General features: G+C 32.1%; 1 protein-coding gene across 4 annotated transcripts in view; it reads left to right on the top strand.

The window, feature by feature from the left end:
- The window catches only part of LOC143256926 (N-acetylglucosamine-1-phosphodiester alpha-N-acetylglucosaminidase-like), an 86,324-nt gene extending 66,438 nt beyond the window's left edge, over positions 1 to 19,886 (top strand). For 2 of the 4 annotated variants that reach the window (XR_013031611.1, XR_013031610.1), the window contains exons 10-11: positions 2,753 to 2,819; positions 3,054 to 3,123. Coding sequence is in view for 2 of the 4 variants with exons in the window: in XM_076514812.1 (XP_076370927.1) it covers positions 2,753 to 2,819; positions 3,054 to 3,297 (311 nt within the window). In the remaining 2 variants the exon portion in view is untranslated. Of the gene's footprint in view, positions 1 to 2,752; positions 2,820 to 3,053; positions 3,615 to 18,121 lie in introns of those variants that run through there. The other 2 variants (XM_076514813.1, XM_076514812.1) reach the window with 2 other exon arrangements.
- The last annotated feature ends 736 nt before the right edge of the window (positions 19,887 to 20,622 follow it).

Here is a 20,622-nt window from a genome sequence, read left to right as displayed (position 1 = left end):
TATCACATTGCTATCATGCGTCTTTTTCACAGATCAGGGGATGTTCAAGATTCTCTCCATTCTACTGAACTTGAGGTGAAGATGATATGATCCTCTTTCCTACCCCTACCAGATAGCTGGGCTTTGCATTGGCATGCACACCACCTACATGATTTTCTTCCCTACCCCCATATGGAAGTTAGTTATTTTATTCACATCCTGTTCATTAGGGAGATTGAAATTATAATATATTGTAGCTGAGATCACTGTCCTACCATTTTCTTTCCCATTGGGATATGCTCCTCACAATTTTCCATCCAGATCTGTCACACTTTTTCCCCATTTGTGCAAAAGAGTGTATCTGGTACAAAAGTGGTGCAATCTCTCATGTAGAATTTTTTTATTAGAAGGTGAGTTCATTAGGGTGTCTTAAAGGATGTTTCTACTTTTTCCCTCACACCAGTCCCTCCACCTATTCTATGTGGGATTCTAGCTATGTATGTGAGCAAAGTAAGATTTCTTGTTATAATTTTACTATACTGATAATGTATTTATGATAGGTACTTCTGCTCACACTTCTCATCCTTCCTCTCCACTATTAACAGTTGTTTATGTTTCTGCCTAAACTCAGTTATAGTTAGGTAGAATAGCATAGGGGGAATCACATGTGTCATGTGGGTAATAATTTGCCTCCAAGAATCAATTACATTTGACTCAAACAGGTGCATGGGAGTGGAAGGCTTGTGGAATGCAAAAACTTTTTTTCAAAAAGAGGACAGCACTGAATGAGAATAGCTGTGTATGAGAGTGAAAGTATGTACCTGTCAGAAATGCATTCAGTCTATGAAAATTATAACTTTTGGGAATGTTTTGAACTGTGTTAGTGTGAGTATATATATTTATTTAAAATAATGTTCCTACAGAACATTATGCTGTTTCATTAGTAAGAAAAGTGTCTTGGATTTGTCTTTTACATTATTTAAGTAAATATCAAATGCACATTTTTCTGTATAGAAATGTAAAGACTATTAAAATCCATTTATATTCTTTTCAAATTTTATAGAAAAATTCAAAGCTGTATATAATATACTGAATATATTTTGAATAGTTAAATGTTTTTATTTTGAAAAACCTATATACTAGAGAAATACTTTAGAAACAGCTTTTTTGAAATAAAATTTTGAACATAATAATTAAACTATATTGTCAAGTACAATATTTTTATCTACATTAGGAGTTCTAAAAAATTAAACCTAATGTTTTATTATGTTTGTTGTAGGAATTTTGTATTTGACAACTTAATTTAATAAATACCGTTCTTTCTTGGTTCTATTTACCCTAATAATTAACATTAAGAATAATATGAAGACAGTATAAAGAAACATCAGCTTGACAGATAGCTATGGAAAGAGAATAATTCATTTTTATTTCTTTTTCACATTGCATCATGATTCTAAGAGGTACAATGCTAAGCAAAAACTTTTTATGTTTAACTATGTTAAGCAAATAATTTAATTTTGACTTTTGTTTTTTAGTAGTGAATCAATATTTTAAGATTTACAGAATATCATACATGTAAGTTTTAAACTTGTTACTTTTAAGGAACAACTATTCTTTTATTTCTTATGATCTAATTGCTGATGGAGAAAAAGTCACAAGTCAAGACATTGTTGACAACTAGGGACATAATGCAGTTGTAAGGATTAAGCACTAGTGGATTAGACCCAGGTTGTTATGTTTCTCCTATGGCTTACAGACAACAAAAAGATAAACTCTCTTCTAAAAAATCATTCCCTATTGTTTAACCCTATATGCATGGGTGTGGATCAAAGTGTGCAATTAACAATTTTTTTAATGTAATGCCATTCCACAATGTGTATTTGACATCAAAGTTATCAACATTTCATTTTATCAAGTGCAATATGCAATAATGCTGAAAAAGCTGTGGATTTTAAAATTCTAGAATTCATGCAACTTGTGTGGTAGATAAAAGTACTTTCATTTTCCACATGAATCTCAGCTTGAACCTACTCATAAGAGTTTGAGTCAAGCTGATGTTGTCAATTCAGACATATTTTGCACACAGATACTTTTGTAACATGTATGACTATTTTGTGTGCAGTGGAATTGTAGTGGAGTTACTACATTTCATGAATATATGCATAGTAAATTTGGAATTATAGTCAACATCTTTCCATCAATACAAAGCCAGTTCATTCAGTTAATCAAAAGGCTAAACTATTTGTATTAAAATTACCTTCATTTTATTTGAAGTTGTAAAACATCATAGTTGAAGGAACAGTGAAACAGGGCAGTAGTTGGACAGTATAAGTCTGTCTTCTGTGGAAGTGCAGATGAGCATCTTGAATTTACTAATTCATGAAATGAGTAAGTCATATCCATGAGCAATTGATATCTGGCAAGCTTATATTGATTTTATCTCTATTAACATGAGCTTATTAGAATATCTGATATATAACAATATATATTGGTTTCCTCCATTAATGTTAGACATATGACCAAAATATTAGTGTTTTCCTTGGTTTTTTAATCAGATGTTTCAAAAATAGTGTGATCTATAGTACATCCATTTTAATTTTTTATTTCATTTTTGAAATAAATGGATCATTAATTATTGATTTTGTATATATGCTTACCTGTAACAAAAAGGACAAGAAAAATAATTAAATTCAGTTTAATCATATAATACAAACTACTAAATATTAGCTACAGTTTTTTGTTATTAGTAACTAAAGGTTTTGTTTTCTTACAGCAACCTGTACAATGGGAAAATTTACACAACAGCATAATCTAACAAGAAATGAGGCAAAACAGTACCAGTGAGTGCTTCAATCTTCCCTCTTAGTTATGTTTGAAAGAAAAATAAAGAATTATATATATTTTTTCTCATTAAACGGAAAGATTTCCTTAAAACTTAATATGAGAAAAGTAGGAAAATAAAGCATAAAACAAAAACATAATTATTTTTAATGGCTTTTATGTACATCATACAATTCTATCTTTAGTTATCTGTATCTCAATGATCTTGTGTTGAGAAGTTTCTTATTCTTTAGGTTGTGGCTAACACTCTTGACCATTATTGGTGCTGTTGCTGCTGTTTCTTTAATAGTCAACATGATCCTTCTTTGTTACAACTGTGATAATTTCTGCCGAATTAGATCATCATACTTTAAAACAAGAGAAAACCTTTTTCAGAAACAGAGGTCTTACAGTTCCTATAATCCTCACTCAAACTTAGAGATATCTTCTGAAGAAGAATTGGTGTTGATGCATGGACAAGGAGATGGTGCACAATAACTTGTACTGCTCTCGTTGTATTTGGTGTTCCTACTGGTTTCTCAGCTTTAGGGTGATCTGTGATATAATTTTTCAAATACGAACTATTTTTTTATTGAGCTAATCAGAGTTTTAATAATCCATTCAAGAATTTTGAATGTAATTTCTATCTGAATAGTTATGATGATGTTTAGAGTAGAGCCTCTTAAGGGTGAAAATTCAGTAATGGGTCGAATTGCTTCCTTAATATAGAGAAAAATAAACTTTAATACATATATTTTTTAAAAGTATTCTAATATATTCACTTACTAATGCCAATGTCTTGTGCTGATAATTTCTTTTGAAATTTTAGGTATTTCTACATTGAGTAACTTTTCTGTGCATTCTTCAACTTGGTTATAAATTTGTATTTAAATTCTCTGCAACAGTCACATTTTCTGTAGCTTTAATTTCAGTACAGGGATGGATAATGATGACAGTTAAACCTTAGATGACACTATCAGTATATCCTATATTCATATGGATGAAAAATTCATGATCAAAGCTTTTTTTTTTTTCACATGATCTAGCCCTTAATTTCAGCTTTAATTTGAACCCAGCGAATGTAGTTATTTTAGTCACATATAATGCAAATATACTTTATAATTAGATATGAGTAACTTCAAACAGGCATAGAAAATTAAGACTAACTATACCTCATTAGTAATAAACATGATAATTAATACATTGTTGTGGAGGTGAGTTACAGTAACAGGGTTGAACACATTTTGATAAAGTGCAAAAGAAATTAGTTTCAATAATAAATCACATAGAACATGTGCATTCTAACAATAAACTGAAAAGACACAACAAACATTAAAAACTTTTACATGAACATATGCATGTGCACAAATATGTGAGTTTCATAATAAAACTAATATCTAAATATAAAAGTGTCAACTTAATTCATGGTATGACTTCAAAATGATTGAATCACATTTTGCTGAAATCAAGAAATTGAAACAATGAATAATAAGCTTTAAAACATATTAATGTCTAAAAAGTTACCTAATCTTAAGGAGCTAAAAATAATAAAATAACTGTGTTAAGAGGCCAGACAAAAGTGTTTAAAATAATTATTTTCTGGGGATCTGCACCTTGAACCCTTGCCAGGGCTTTGCTCCTTGACCTCTCTAGGTCCCAGAGTAGTATCTGGATCATCATTTAGCAAGAACCCATCAATGTTCTGCACTGGGGTCCATTTGTGCACTTTTTAATGTTAATGTTTTCTTCTCTTGCATTTCTCCCTGTCAAATACATCATTTATTAGTTGAACTTTTCTGCTTTTCATTTCTCTTTTCCACCTTTTCTTTCTTTAGCATGATTTCTTGTCTTTGCAGGTCCCCATTTATTTTCTGGCAATAACACCCCTTATGTAGAAATTAAAGAAATCAGTGATCGAAAATGGCTTTGTTGTAAAGGTTCATTTAAATAATTTTTCAAGTTTACTGTGTGATATTTTTTATCAGTTTATGTAAGATCTGTTAATAAAAAAAAAATTTGATTATATATGTGACAGAAGTAATAATTAAGTCTAAATTGATGACTGAAATTGACAAAAAAACTATATTTTTAAGCATAAAATCAACTCATTCATGATGGTGGTAATTATCTATTTTGGATAGACCTTTTCAGTAGCAACTGACATATTTGTGACTTATAAAGGTAATCCAGTACCTCAACCTGTCAAATGCTTTCTTGTTGATAAATCGATATATTTCTTAAAAGTTTTCAACAGATTTGAAAGATGAATTAATATATGTTTTAGAAACTGAGCAGCCATCTTAAAACATGTAGAAAATCAATTTATATCTGTCTTTTCACAGCCTGTCATAAGCAGTCCTAATCAGTTTGGCAGTAATTTAGGTTTTAAATCTCACAGGCTTCAGAGGAGCTGGCAAGACAATCTGGGGTGCTTATAAACTTTTGTTTCTTTTCAATCCTGCACATGTTTAGAGGTGGGGTGTCACAATAGTGATAATGATATGGTTTCAGGGAAGATCCATGCAAGTCATGTGAGTTGGGAAGAGCCGTGAAGGAAAGTCCAGAATTACCAGTACTTGAAGTGTAGACCTGGCTAGTGGGATCTGTGAATGATGAGGTTCAAGGGTTTGAAGATAGCAGCATCTGACATTGGAGCAGAGAGATTCAAGCTGGAGTGAGTCATGTAATGTTGTGATGGGGAAATAGTGAGATAAAGGAAGAGAGGGGTGAAGGTAGCTAGATGGGATGAGAAAATATAGTAGGTGATAGACATAATCCAATTGAGTGGGGAGGTGTATTTAGCCCAGAACAATGGGGTGTCTGCTATGTATGAAACCTGTTGGGTCTGTGCATTTCTGTTCTTGGCACAATTGTAATATCAGGAAGTGAGTTTAATAAAGCAGTCATATACTGGACGTAGTTCAGTTAGTGTTTCAAGATATGTGGATGGGGTGTAATTAGGCAATCTAAATGCAATTTTTATGGCTTTGTTCTGTAGGTTCTGTAATTGTGAGTATTGGTACTTAGATGCATTGCAGGTGGCCTCATTGCCATACTTGAAGAGGGGTCTGATGTATGTTTTGTAAGTAGTGAGGCTGGTTTGGGTAGAGTAGCCTTTGCTGGGTCTGCTAATGCATTTTAGGAGTAGATCCTATTGCTGGCTTTGCTGATAATATTCTTGAGGTGTCGTGTCCAAGGTAGGTTTTGTGAGAACTAGAAATTTGACAGCACTGGTGAAGTGAATGTTAGTATTATTGAGGTTTAGCTTGATATTTCTGAATTTTTTCCAGTATTTGTTAACTTTCTGGCAGAAAGCAATAGCTTTAGTTTTAGTAGGGTTCAGGTCAACATGCCATCTCTTGCACAAATGTGCCATAGTATTTAGTGTTGCGTGAACCCTGGCTACTGCAGTGTGGGGGTTGCTATGTTATTAGCATATTGGGAAATTAGGGTATAGTTGAGGGTGGGAAAGGGTATATCATTAACATAAATATTGTAGAGTACAGGGTTGAGTACCGAACCTTGGGGAACCCTGGCACTTAGGTCAGGGTTTGAGCATGTCATATTTATCTTATCCTTAGCTGTGCAGTTGGAGAAGAAACTTGATATCCATTGGACTAAACCAGATGGCAGACCTAGAGCCTGGGATTTATATTTAAGGCCATTGTGCCATACAGAGTCAAAGGCTTTTTGGATATCAAAAAAGGTAGCTACAATGGTTTGTTTGCAGATAAAGCTGTGAAAAACAGATTTGGTAAGTCTAACCAGATGGTCAATAATTTGTCTTTTACTTCTACTAGCATTTTGATTATCACTTATTAGTCTGTTAGGTTCTAAATATCAGTTAATTTGGTTAGTTATAGCTTTATCCATAAGTTTGCCAAGCATGTTAAGTAGGCTTATCAGTCTGTAATTACTGGGATTACTGAGGTTGTTGTCTGTTTTCACTATTATTTTAATCACTGCTGTTTTCCATATTCTAGGGAGAGGTTAAAAATCCAGACTAAGTGATTAAGGTTAACATCAGAGAGGTTTGTCAGTATGATGTTACTTATGCATTTGATTTTCTTTACCAGGAGTTTGATTTCTGTTCTGGAAGAAGGTTGGGTGTAAAATGAGGGAGGATAGTTAGGTTGATTTGAGTCGATGGGGAAACAAGTTGTGAAGAGATTATAATTTTGGCTAATAAATTGGTTTATATGACTGTGGTGTGTTGCATCGAAGGATAGAATGTTTGGGATAACAAAGATGTTTTTGAAGAGTTTGGTGAATATGTGTGTTTTTTTCACTATCAGTAGTTGCCATGATGTTGTTGTATTTGATCTTAGGTAAGTTGTTGCTGGACTGGGTATTTGTTATAGCTTTGACATAAGTTTTGTTACAGCTTTGTGTAAATGACATAAGATGCTCTCATTATCTGAGGGGGGATGGGAGTTAGGAGAAAGATCTAAATTCAGCATCTCTGGATATAGTACTATCCATAAACCCCTCAGCTTAGGCTGACATAACATCACTGTACTACACTGCAAAGACCTCAAAATCTCTTGATGTTGAATTTAGATTTTTCGCTGAGTAGTGTTTCATTTAAATTAATGATATTAGCATTTACTGATTGACTGAATCTGAGTAATTCGTATTTTTTATAACTTAATCCACCATGAATGTTAATTTGTGTTAGTAGTATCACCTACTAAAAGTTAGAGGTGCTTACCTGGTGGTTGAGACATGATTCTTACAAAAACTGCACGTTGTTTTTCTAAAATTCGTCCGAACATTACTGGGTTGGCTAGCATCATAGTTAAGATGTCATTATAGTCTTCTAGGAGTGAAGCATGAGTCTGTTGAGGTTCTTGGATGGCAGCTACATAAGTTTTCTGACTTGGAGGTTGAGCTGGGCGTTCTGTGTAAACACTGGGTTTATTGTCCATGGAATCTTGGTGACAAGAGGCCCACTGAAACAAAGTGACTTCTTAGTTGGGTTGGTTGTTGGGTTTTTGATCACTAGGGCACTTTAAACTTGTGGCATTCTCAGTAGGATGCCATGTGTAGGCCATTGCAGTTAACACATCGAGCCTCCTCTTGTAGATTAATACAGGCAGAAACAGGATGTGGTCCTCCAGGTCTGATGCAGCAGAGAGTAGCCTTGCATGCAGTGGTGGTGTGTCTGAAGCATTGGCATCTGTAACACTGGATAATTCTGGATCCATGGTTTTAGCTTCTTCGACTTGATGGTGTGAGAAGAATAGGGTGACTCCAGATTACAAGATTTTTTCTGCATCCTTGATGTTGGGAACATTAATCTTAACCAGGGATGTTGGTAGTATGGCACATGAAGATTTGGTTCTCTCAATTTTAGCAGTTGAGATGTCTTGGGTTTCAAGTTCTCCCTTGATCTCGTCTAGGATAATGTCAAAAGACACTCAGTATCACAAGGTCCTTACCCAGGAGCTGGGGTCTGGCTATGTGGACGATGAGGTCAGCACCACTGAATGCTGTCGTGGGCCAAAGCTTGAGTACAGTTGTATAGCCTTGGAGATTGGTACATTTGATTACTGCTCCTCCTCTTGGTAGGCACCAGAGGTGGTTGAAAGAAATCTTGGGGAAAAGTTGGCAGAGTACCTTAGCTATATCTGGTGTTCTGATGGTGATGGGTATTCCTTCGATGACAATGGGAGGAGCCATCTTGGGTCTATTAATGGTGCCTGAAGGGCATGAAAGTTTGGATGGCTCAGTTGAAGGTTTACTTGATGTAGTGATGGTAGGTTGGTCCTTAATGGGTTCGTTAGTTGTAGATTTGACTTTGCTGTCATCAGTCTTGGTCGGGCATAGCTGCTTATGATTTGGAGAGTTGCTCGGAGTTCAGTCCTCATCATTGGCTGTAGTGAATGAATTAGATGGTTCTGCTTCACTCGGGGAGTAGCAGTTTATGGCCTCTTGGAGGAGCTGGTATTGGTTGGTAATGGATTGTGGGGTGCCTGAGGATCTGATGGTCATTGTTCAGGTCTTCATTCTGGTGTAATGCTGATTATAAATTGACTTCAAACTGCTGTTAAACAGATATGGTTAACTAAAAATCTTTGGTAGCCTTATTATCAGTTATAAATAAATCACTGAAATTAACGTTCACTGATGAAACTATTCCTGATAAGGACTATAAATACTGTCGATGGAAAACCTGGCAACAGAGTGGAGAGGAAGTACATCTAAACACAACAAGATCTTAAACTCAAATAAAAAAAAAACAATAAAAGGAGTCATGAGCAATCCATTGTTTGTGTTTTAGATACAATTATTAGATGATAGGTGCTGCCACCTTAAATTGTAAATAAAATTATTTCACCACAACAGAATCAAAGCTGATGTAAAGGAACAGAAATTAATGCAAAATGTGATGAATCTTTGCATAATTGTAGAATTTTTTTGTACACTAATGCCAAGTGCTTAGCATATGCCATCATATACAATACATAAATAATGAAATTTATTATTAATATAAAAATCACCAGTTATAATATACCTAACACAAGGAAAAGTGAATATTGTCCTTTCAAGGTATAACTTGCTTATCAGGAAATGGTGGAGATAGTGTAGAAAATTTAAAGAAATAAGTCAACCTTCATGTTTAATGCAATTTGACAAACATTTATTATTCATTTATCAGACGATGGTATCACCAATTATAGAGGCAGCATTTTGGCCTATTATCATATTTTCATCCATGGGTTATAAATAAAGTTTGATTTTGCATAAGTTTAATCCAGTGTGTGTTAACTGAGAGGGAATTTAACTTTACAATAATAATGTGGGGAAAGCAGAGCATTTTTGAAATAATTCCTTGTCAGTTAACTAATATTTACATCTTGCATAATAATCATTTATTCAATTTTATTTTCATAACAATGTGGAGTTAAGTACAAGATGTTTAAGTTTAATTGCTGATTTCACAAGAACATTTAGTCATTTTATTTTCAACTGTATAACATTTAAAAATTTCAAACACTTAAAGGAAACTCCACCTCTTGATATATTGTAACTGTGTGTGTGTGAAAGTGTTATACATGCTTAATTATATGTGTTGGTTAAGAAATATATTATATTACAATAACCATAAAATAAGATAATAAATGTAAAACTACTGACTATCATGTGTTCCATAGGTTACATCATGCATGTTAATGATTGCATATAAAAAGATGCAAGTATTTTTAAAAGGTTCAAAGTTGGAGAACTTTCAGATAATTAACTATTCTTTAGGATAGTAAAGGGTGATAAACAGTGACCATAATGTGATATAGAGGTACAGATGTTGACATTATTTAAGCCAGTTGTTCCAGTTGTAATGACCTTGAAGACTAGCCAATTATAACTGGAAATTTTAGTGTCAAGTTCAGTTTGTACAAAACAATGTGATATTATGGTCAAAATAGTTAAAAACATGTTAAAAAATGTAAAATAGGATTCAAAACAATGCATAAGAAGTTATAATAACACTAAGATATAGAAATACAAACATAATAATAATTTTTGTAAAAAAAAACTTCCATACTTCTTGAAAAAAATTCTGAATATAACTTGCAATTTAATGTCATTCCACATTATGATATTTAAAGTGCTATCCAGTAAACTTCCTTAATTTCTTCATTTCTGTTTGACATACAAATTGTATCTCGACTTTAATGTATCAAAATAATTGTTAGACATGTTAAAATGTTTTGCAATCAGAATTTCTTTTTCTTTTCATTTTGATTTTCATTTGTAGTTGTTAAACTATTCCTATATAGTTTATTTGGTTTGGCCTACATACTGGAAGTTACATTTTTGACTTTGGATTAAGTAACTAGGTTTTTTTTTGTACAGCAGATTCTAGGTTCAGGAAAGTTAAATTCTTTGGTTCCCTTTGTTAGTAGCTTTGTCATTCTTCTGTATAAATGTGCAGGTTTGGAAATTCTTGCTATTGCAGGGGTGACTTCCACTGGATAACAAGTTAACTTTAACATGAATTAAAGTGTGATTCCAGAGTTTTATTTTTTTTTCCTAAAAGGAACAATAGGAACTTCAGTTGAAATAGATTTTTGTGATTAGTAAGTTGAAGGAGGTAAAAGTGTTTTCCTAGTATCCAAGGTGGGTTTTAATTTTCACTGATAAGTAATAACAAATAGTAGAGTAGAAGACCTGTTGCTGATGGCTACATAAGAAAAAGTACAAAGTATCAAATATATACAGTACTTAAGTAGCAATAAAGTGAAAAGTATTAATAAAAAATAAGTAATGATAACATTATTAAAAATAGCTTACATCTGACTTATTACCAAATATAAATTCAACAATCTTTATTTTATTTTTATTAAAACAATAAGTATTACTGTCTATGGTGTAGCTCTTCACAAACTCCACTTATTATTAAGTTTTGGTAGCAGTTGATTTTCAAAGTTCCTACTAGACAGGTTGTCTCTGTGTGAACAGTAGTCCCGCAGAACTAAACAACTGCTCACATGCTGCAGATACAGGCAATTGAGTATTTGCAATAATTAAAACATTAAGGATAGATGGGAAACTTTTCAGAATCTCCATATTGGCTGAAGTGTTTGCCAGGTATCTATCTAACTGTAATAACCTTCTGATGAGCTGTTATGGGGATCCCAATAAAGAATTTCTGTTAATTCCTCTTCTTGCTGCCTGATGAACTCGAGCCCTTACATAGAAATAATAGCCATACTGGAGAAAAACTATACATAACAGAGTTCAATACTGCACAATAAACATGACACAGAAAATGTATTTACTAATAGTAGGGATTTGATAACCATGAATTTTGATAAAATCTCTCCTTGAATGGGTTAGGCTTTACCAGCATTATTCATTTTTGTAATGAAAATTGGTATTAGTGTAAAACAAATGAATGCTTTGGAACTGTTAGGAATCCTAATGGCAAAATATTACAGTATATATTTCCATTAGCAATGAGCAATGACATGTTAAAGAAATAAAGAAAGTAGGATCACATTATTTAATTTTTTTTATGATTCAATCAATATTGATCCATGCAGTCTTCAATCTTGGAAAAAAGATTGCAATAGTGATCAGCTCTGCCTCCTCCATCATGTAGCCAAAGCAGTTCTTGATATCAGATTCCACAGCACTTACAAATGGTGTACAGAGCTTGATCTTTCTAAGCTGTGTCAGGACCAAGTAGTCTGTAGAAAGTAGGTGTCATTAGATTCAGACTTCTTTATATCTACAGTCAAATACTAGGTTCAACAAATGGCAAACACAGCATTGATGTTTTGGGAGCTGGTACTTGAGGCTCTCATTCTTCTTCACAATAGTTCCATTTTCTTCAAACTTGACTTCATCCTCACCAGTGTCCTGGAATTCTTTCATATAATGTTCTTCTTGATCTTCAAATCATTTGACATTTACACTAAATTGATATTAACATGATATAAAGCTTCTTTTCAATGTTTGATTGAAGGATAACTGAACAGCTGCAATATACAATACATCTTTTAAAGCCAAAGGTATCTAAATGTTTTGAAAATGAAAGAACTTAAAAGAGCAATGGCAGAATATAAGCATAGAAGTAGGCTTTAAATCCTTTGACATCGACCTTAATTGTGTGCTCTGTTTGCCTAATTATATTTATAAATAATAAGCATTTTTCTTTAGTATGATGCTTATATTTATGTGTGGAATCATCTTCATAGACTTAGATTGGGCATGATTTGATGAAGGTTTGGAGAAATGAGAATAAAACAAATCTTGAAATTGTTTTCAGAAACTGAGGACATGAAGCATTCATGTTTAACATATACTAAGTAAAAAGGTTGTTATTAAAAACCTAAAATCTGTCATTTTAGTTCAATATTATGACATAGTATATCTTTGTACTTAAGTGGAAGTCAGCAGTAAGATAAATAATAATATCCAGATGCACACCCTCAGGTTCCACTTAATTGTGTTTTTTGTAATGTAAGAAACCACTTCCTTTCTATGCGATTTTTTGCAAACTTGCCTCATTAAAAGATAATTTATTGTCATAGTGCATCCAGATTTCAGCATGGATCATTTTGCCTTAGAATTAGAGAAATGAATAGTAGTGTAGGCAGAGGCTCATTCATGAACGTATATGCAATACTTCCTATCTTCTCTTTTAGAAACTCAATTTATAAATAAATAACTGTTCAGTAAGTTACCCTACTTGAAACTTGTCTGCACAAGTATTACCTCAGTAGTTTATGAAATGGCCAGTATTTATTTATCTGGTCTAATCTTTGCAATTATAAACTTCAATCTAGTATATGTTCAAATACTTCTTGAAATAACTGTTTTAACTAGTCTGTAATTTTGATTATTTGGACATGAGCTAATGTAGCACATATCCAATGTTTACTGATTATCGTGTTGGTAAATAATGTGAATAATCACCAAATTGATTGTTGGTAAATAATGTGAATAATCACCAAATTAATCTAGAATGCATCAGAGAACACACAGACCAAGTTGGCTTCTGTCATCCATGGACTGGGATCCAGGACCAGCCAAATTTATTTTGCTGTTTCTGTCTATGATTTGGTATAAACTACATTCACACATACACAGAAAAAAGTCTTAAGAAAATGTTTTTCTTGATGTTTCTGAGAAATTCTATCATTTTGTAAAGTAATATTCATAGTATTTTAATAGTAATTTGAATAAAAAAAACATATACAAGGAGATTAATACTATTGAGAAATTTGTTTTTCATTCTAGCTGATGTTTTGTGAGTAAAATGTCAGTTATGTTCACCTTTTACTTGGTGATGCATAGACTTATTTCTGCAGATCTTAATTCTAGTGCTAGTGAAAATGCTTTATACCAAGTACATTTCAAATATTAGTTGTAAGAGTTTAGCTCTTCATCCATGTTGGAGATCTTGTTGTTTTTTTAAAAAATAAATGATGTTACTTTAAAACAAACTTTTATATAATAGTTATGAGTTAATGATTATACTGACAGAAAAAATTTGAAGTTGTAAGTATCAGTTTTTTTTTATATTAGAGATAACAGTGCTATTAAAATTTTCTTTATAAATTTATGTTACACAGTTTGTTGTTTATTCAGATTAAACTTGACATTTTCAAAATTTTATACGAACAAGCAAAATTATGATTATTTAAAACCTGACTATCAGTGAATGGTAAGGGGAAGGATTATAAAACATTTTATATGTACTAATTATTATGATGTAATAATACAGTGTGGAGAATGTAATGTTGGATAAATTTGAAGGTGAAGACCAGACCACTAAATTAACACTTAAAAAAAAAAAAAAGAGTTTAATTATGGAATCTAAGAATTAATTGAAATCTACTTCCATTCTATGTTTCATTCTCCTATGGTATGCTAAAATAAGCTGAATTTTATTTTAAGATTGGTCAAATTTTCCTTGGTCATGCTAGAATAAATTTAATTCAGGGTTGTCTCTTTCTTCTAGAGTACACTAGAATGAATTAAATTTCACTTAGTGTCTTTGTGTCAGTTGTTTTTAATATAAGTAAATTATCCCAGACATGCAAGATGTGAACGTGGTAATCTGTTTTTTTGCACCACTGTAAACGTATTTTAATGAAAGATGGTTATGTTATCTAAGCATTTTGTTACTTAAGTATACTTTTTAGCAATAAAATATGCATATTTAAGCAAATTTAATAAGTTTTAAGAATCACATTTGAAAAATTAAACTAACTATTCAAAATAAATAGGTGACATTTCTGGCAATGTATTAGTATGCCTAAACGTGGAGTTGCTGGACTGACTACTTATAGACAATAAACTGAATACAGTTTGAAAGTTTTGGTGTTAGATAACATTATCAGTATCATTGTGTTTGTGTATTCAGATGATGAAAATATCACCCATAATGTATTTAGGATACTCGTATTTTTGTGGATTCTGTAGCTTTAGATTTAAACTTAGATATGAAGAGGTCAGTAAGTATTGCTGAAAATAGAAAAACATGGCTAAGTTAATTGAATATTTGTAAAAACAGTTCTTAAATTGAAAATATGTGGGACATAAATTGTTAATGTAGTCAACAGTGAGGTTGATTCATAGATTTAAACAAGGGTCTATTTTCAGTTTTTGTCCAGTAACTGCAAGCATGTCATGAACTGATGTGAAAGAAAACGTGGTGATAACATCAAAATATATAAGTATTTTATGAGTGAATGTGAGTGCCTTTAAGTTATGATAACACAGGTTGTGGCTTTTGTTACTTGCAAAGTTAGTATTTTCCCATACTGAAAATGTTCTTCTGATAGATACTTACCTCCTCTCACAAAATAGCTTTTTTTGATTAGCACTGCCTTCTATTGGCACAAATGTTTAATGTATACCACTAGCCTCCCACCTCTTTCTTCTGTATATGCAGCTCTCTACCAAAACAAGCATGATAACATTCCTACCAGTTCCAGTTTCCTCTTCACACCTGCATTCATTAATCACTTTAAGACAGGCCAGAAGACCTGCACCATGTACTATTTGAAGTGAGGAGGCTGGGTGAGAATTGCAAGAGGAAGTAAGTGTTTGTTGGAAACACATTGGAAACTGTAGGAAAATGTTAACTTCTAATATGATGTTTTACATACTCTCACAAAATAACCAGTTCAGTGTGGGATTCTAGTTGAGGGCGTATGAAAAAATATGATCTCTCTTTATTAAGTGCCCTAAGAGAGATCAGGAGGTGTGGAATCAAAAGAGAAAACATCACACCTCAGTGGGAAACTGCACTGCATCTGATTCAGGTATACTCTTAACTCTTTTATGACAGTGTCATGAACATAAAAGGTGGTAACATGAAAGAATCTTAAAATATGTATAACCCATGAATGTGATATGGGTGTTAAGTGGCTAGGGTGTAACAGACCATAGTGGTAGTTTGACATCATTCATAATCAGGCAGTATCTGGAATGGTACATCAGATTCATGATGGATAGAGAAACACCTACCTCTTCACCTCAAAACAGGAATTACTAAGGAAGAACAGCTTCTGTACCAAAATGCATCACCATCTGCATGCATTTCAAACCCAAACAACACTAGATCCACCCAGGAACTGACATCCAGAAAATGATGGGAAGGTAGAAAACCTGATGGCAATGGGTATAGTAATTCTTGTGTGTAGTAGGAAATGGAAATCTGGCCATGTATAAGCAAGAAAACGTGCTGCATCCAGTGGCAATGAAGTCCACATCTACCAGGTAGCATCTGTAATTGCACATCAGATCTGTGGTAGGAAGAAACTCAATGCCACAGAGATGGGCAACAATCCTTGTCTGCTTTACTCGTGTTAGTCAATGAATTTGTGGTCTAGGATTAACATAATCATGAAGCAAAATATTGCTAGAGAGAACTACTAGCAGTCCTACGGAACACACCAACTATATAGTGATGGAATTATTTAATTATAGATAAAAAATATACAGAAACATACAACCAACACCTGGTGCCATCTGGAATTATACATCAGTTATATGGTAGGAAGAGCTACAGTGTAACTAACAACTAGCATGTTGCAGGATGGACAGTATGTGTTGTTATAAATAAAAAAAACTATACCTGGTCAGACATTTGCCATAGAGTGAAACATACAATACAAAAAGAAAACATCTGTGACAAGTGAGTATATTTTCAATAAAAAAAGCAATCTAGCATAATACCCATAACACCAAAATGTGAAAATGAAGTTAATAGTCTAATTGAAATATCTTCAAATCTGTGAAGAAAAATTAGCATATCTGTACTATTACCGATCAAGAAGTGATTAACATGTACAGCTGTGAAGAAGGTACTGGTTACTCTAGGAGTGGTGTTGTGCTTTTGTTGGTTGAGATCTGCTGCATGGCCCTTTGCATGTGGATGTGCAGAAGTAAGAGGTGAAAGATTAATGAAATGCATTGAAAACTTGTGCTAATAGAGAGCCATGATAGTCAAGAAAAGCTTTTTTGTAAGCTGAAGTAAGGTATTGTATAGGAACTGCTTCTTTTTCTGAAAGGAGATGGTACACAGAAAATATAACATAAGCTAGTTGATAGTGAGGTGAACCTGCTAGACTAATAATTGTTTAAAGTGGAACATCTGGTTTATGTACCTTTGGGTGGGGCTTACAGTTGTGTAAATCTGCCTCTTAGTGGAGGTTTAAATCATGGTTAAATCATATTTACTTGTCATGTGGTCTTTTAGAATTATGAGTGGGATCTTGTTGAAGCTTGTACTATTTTCTGTCTTCAACAATGATCTGGTAAGATGGTAATGATGCTAGAATCATACTTTACGAACTTTATAGCTAATTTCTCATTTCTTGTGACATTTTGCTGTTTAAACGTGTCTTCAAGTAGCACAATGATTTAATTCCTTAGCTTCATTCAGAGCCATCTCTGTGGGAGTATAAAAGTCAAGTGTAAACATTTTGTGAATAGTTTGGACAAAGTTCATAAACATTCTTATTTTTCACTTTTCCTAATAAACATATTAAGACATTACACACAGGTTTAATATGAAATATTTATTTCATCAACATAACCATGAACAAAATTTCTTTCCTTAGTGTTACTTTTTGACACAAATGACAACTACCACATATGTCATAAATAAATTACTTCATGGAACCTACAATAATTTTTTGTAGTAAGTAGTCTATATACGTTTTTTGATTGTTAATGAGATAAGCTCAGTCCACGTTTCGAGAACTGATTTCTTTTATTGTTTTTTTCTTTAAATGAGTTCATAATCTAAGTTGTTCAATATATTTTAAACTCAAATGAACATTGAGTAGCAACAAGTAGAAGAACTTGTTTTTTCTTCTTTGTGTTTTTAAGCCTTTCCTCACCAATCTTAAAACTACTAGTAATTAATTTTGGGAGTAGTGAATGTTTTAAAAATAATAACTGTCATTATAATTTCAGTCCTAATTCCAACATATTTGATTTGGTATGTTGAAAACAATTACTATTAACATCTAAATGTCTTTTACAATTGGTAGTATTGTAGCAAATGTCAGTGTTTAAATCTGTGTTTTATTATTATATCTACAACATTCATTAATAAATAATTATATTTATTCAATTAAAATTCATTGGCATTTGTGTAAATGTTCAGTATTAAAAACTTGCTTTTTATATTGGGTTGAGGAATAATTCGTGAGCGTTTCTTCAAGTTAACAAAATATATTTATAAATGAAACACTTTCGCAAAATATTTCATGTCATTTGGTAGATAATTTTTTACTCTAATAGATGGTGTGTTTGATTTTCATTTGTCTTTAATTTTTGCTTTCATTTTCAGCTCATTAAATGGAATGTCAAGTGGACAAAATCGAGCATTTTCGACACCATCTGCTTTTCGCATTTAATTTCTTGCAATTTCGTTTAAAACAATGCATACTATATACCTAGGTATTACATGAAATAAAGTATCATAATAAATGTTTTGGGTGTAATGTGTTCATGCATTGAAGTATTGTATAGTCTTGCATGTAATGCTTGAATGAAATTATTTAAAAATGCTCACGAATTATTCCTCAACCTAATAAATAATAAACAATGATATTGTACACAATTTTAAAAATAAGACTGTTTACAGCCTCAAAAATAACATACAAAATAACTTACTTTACACAATAAAAGAAAAACCATGAAGAGACTGTATAGTTTCATACATGTAACATGTTTTGACAGATTTACTATGTCATCTTCAGGAATGCAATGGTTTGGAAGAAACACTTATTTATATACCCTTATAACAAGTCAATTCAATACAGTTTACATGTTAAACAATTTAATACCATCTACTGAAATTTCCATCAGGTTCATCAAACTTCTTTAATACTAGCAGATTATCCAGCAATGTTTGGATAAAAATGGTTTTAGATATCCTGAGTTGTTTTCATTAAATAAATCATATTAGTTGTGAATTTCTTGCAAAAAAATAAAATTGATTTTTTTCCTAACTAAATATTTTGTTTAAAATCAATAACAATAATAATGTAAAAAGAATGTAATAATGTAAATGCTGTGTACTTAATTAATTACAATTCATTATTGATGTGTTCCTGATTACAAGATAATTTTAGTACTATATCCACGTATTAGTAAAAAAAAAAGTTTTCTAAGATCTATTGTGACAAGATTTTCGATGGAGAGGAAGTGATTACAGAAAAATGTTTATGCCAAGTAGTAGCATCCAAAAAAGGTAAACAGCTATTTGTCTCAACTTCATATGTAAATCTGATAGAATTGTCAGTGTTATTAAGGTAATTGTAAAAATGAACCAATTTCTGCCTGCTATGCCACCATACCAAAAATTAACCAAACTTCAGTTGTTTTTTATTCTATTTATACTTACATTTCAGTTTTAGTGATGGATTAACTATCATATATCTATTTTAATATTGATGTTTCAATTAAATTTATATTTAGAAATGTATGAGACTTGTACTGTTAATTCTGTATTGTGAAATTCCTGCCTGTTCACTAAAGTCGTAGAAAATTCTCGAATGTAGGAGTCTCAACACTATGTGTGTGTATTGTTTATACTGTTTTGTAAACTGATCTTTCAAGAAATACTCTTCATCCATATAAATATAGCCAATACGATGTGCCAAGTTACAGTATATATCAAGGGTCTGCTACAGCTGGAGTGCTGTAAATCTCAAAAACTTCAGATATTTGCCAGGAACATTTATTGATTTTGGACAATAAAAACTATTTAACATCAATGGATTAACATTGGACATTAGTATATTAATAAAAATAATGCATAACTTCAGTGGTAGAATAACTTGGCATGTGGCCAGCAAACAAAGAAGAATACAGACCTAGCTAATTCCCTATTAAGTGAATTGTACCTACATCAACTCAAAATTAACTTGCTCATTGATATGTAACCCTTGATAAGGTATCAAGGAAGTTCCAGACCAGATAGAAGACTCGTTGTTTGTAAGTACATAAAACTTGTATATAGATCATTATTTGTAATAACCACTCTTGTAACTTGTATTATCATTTGTATATTATTAAAATATATTTGTATTAAAAGAAGAACACTGTGTGTATCAAACTCATTGGCAAATATCACAACTTGGATACATATCAACATTTATTTAGCTTCTAAATTTAAACTATTGCTTAATTCAGTTTAAGGTTAATTAAAACTGTAACACATAATAAATTAGGGGCATGTCTGGGATCTGAATCAGTAACAAAATTTAATCTAAATTAAAACTCAAATCATAATTCAATTCATATTTCTCAGTGCTGACAAGATTTGATCATGTCTGATTATCAACTAAAAATATATAACAAAAATGAATTGTTCGATGTTGTCAACATTTTAGAACTAGAAGTTAAGAAATCAGTGAGAAAAAGATGTTCTTAAAAATAGTGTATTATTGAAATACTAATTAGTGATGATTTGTTGTCTGGTGAAGTATTAGGGGAATATTCTAGTGTCCCCACTGGCCAGTTGTGGCTGAATGGTAAAGATAAGTTTGACATCCAGCTGAAACTTAAACAAACCAAGCTTGAATGAGCTCATATCCAAGCCAGCAAAGAACAAGCTTGTGTTGAAGCTGAAAGATAAATGTCCCTTGGTTGTAAAAGCTTGTATTGAAGCCAAAACAGAAATTAAGCTGAAAAAAATGGAAATTAGACTCAACTCCAATTGACCAAAGAAAAATTACAATCTTAGACATCATCAATGTTTCCAAAATTTTGAGAGGTTGTCCAAATCACTAAATGGCCCACCAAAAAATGGTCATTATTGTTAGAACTGTTTTAACTGGTGAA

Source organism: Tachypleus tridentatus, chromosome 7 (genome assembly GCF_004210375.1).
Source record: "Tachypleus tridentatus isolate NWPU-2018 chromosome 7, ASM421037v1, whole genome shotgun sequence".
Classification (NCBI taxonomy): domain Eukaryota; kingdom Metazoa; phylum Arthropoda; class Merostomata; order Xiphosura; family Limulidae; genus Tachypleus; species Tachypleus tridentatus.
Note: the sequence above shows the minus strand (reverse complement) of the source record. Positions and strands in the feature narration are given on the sequence as shown.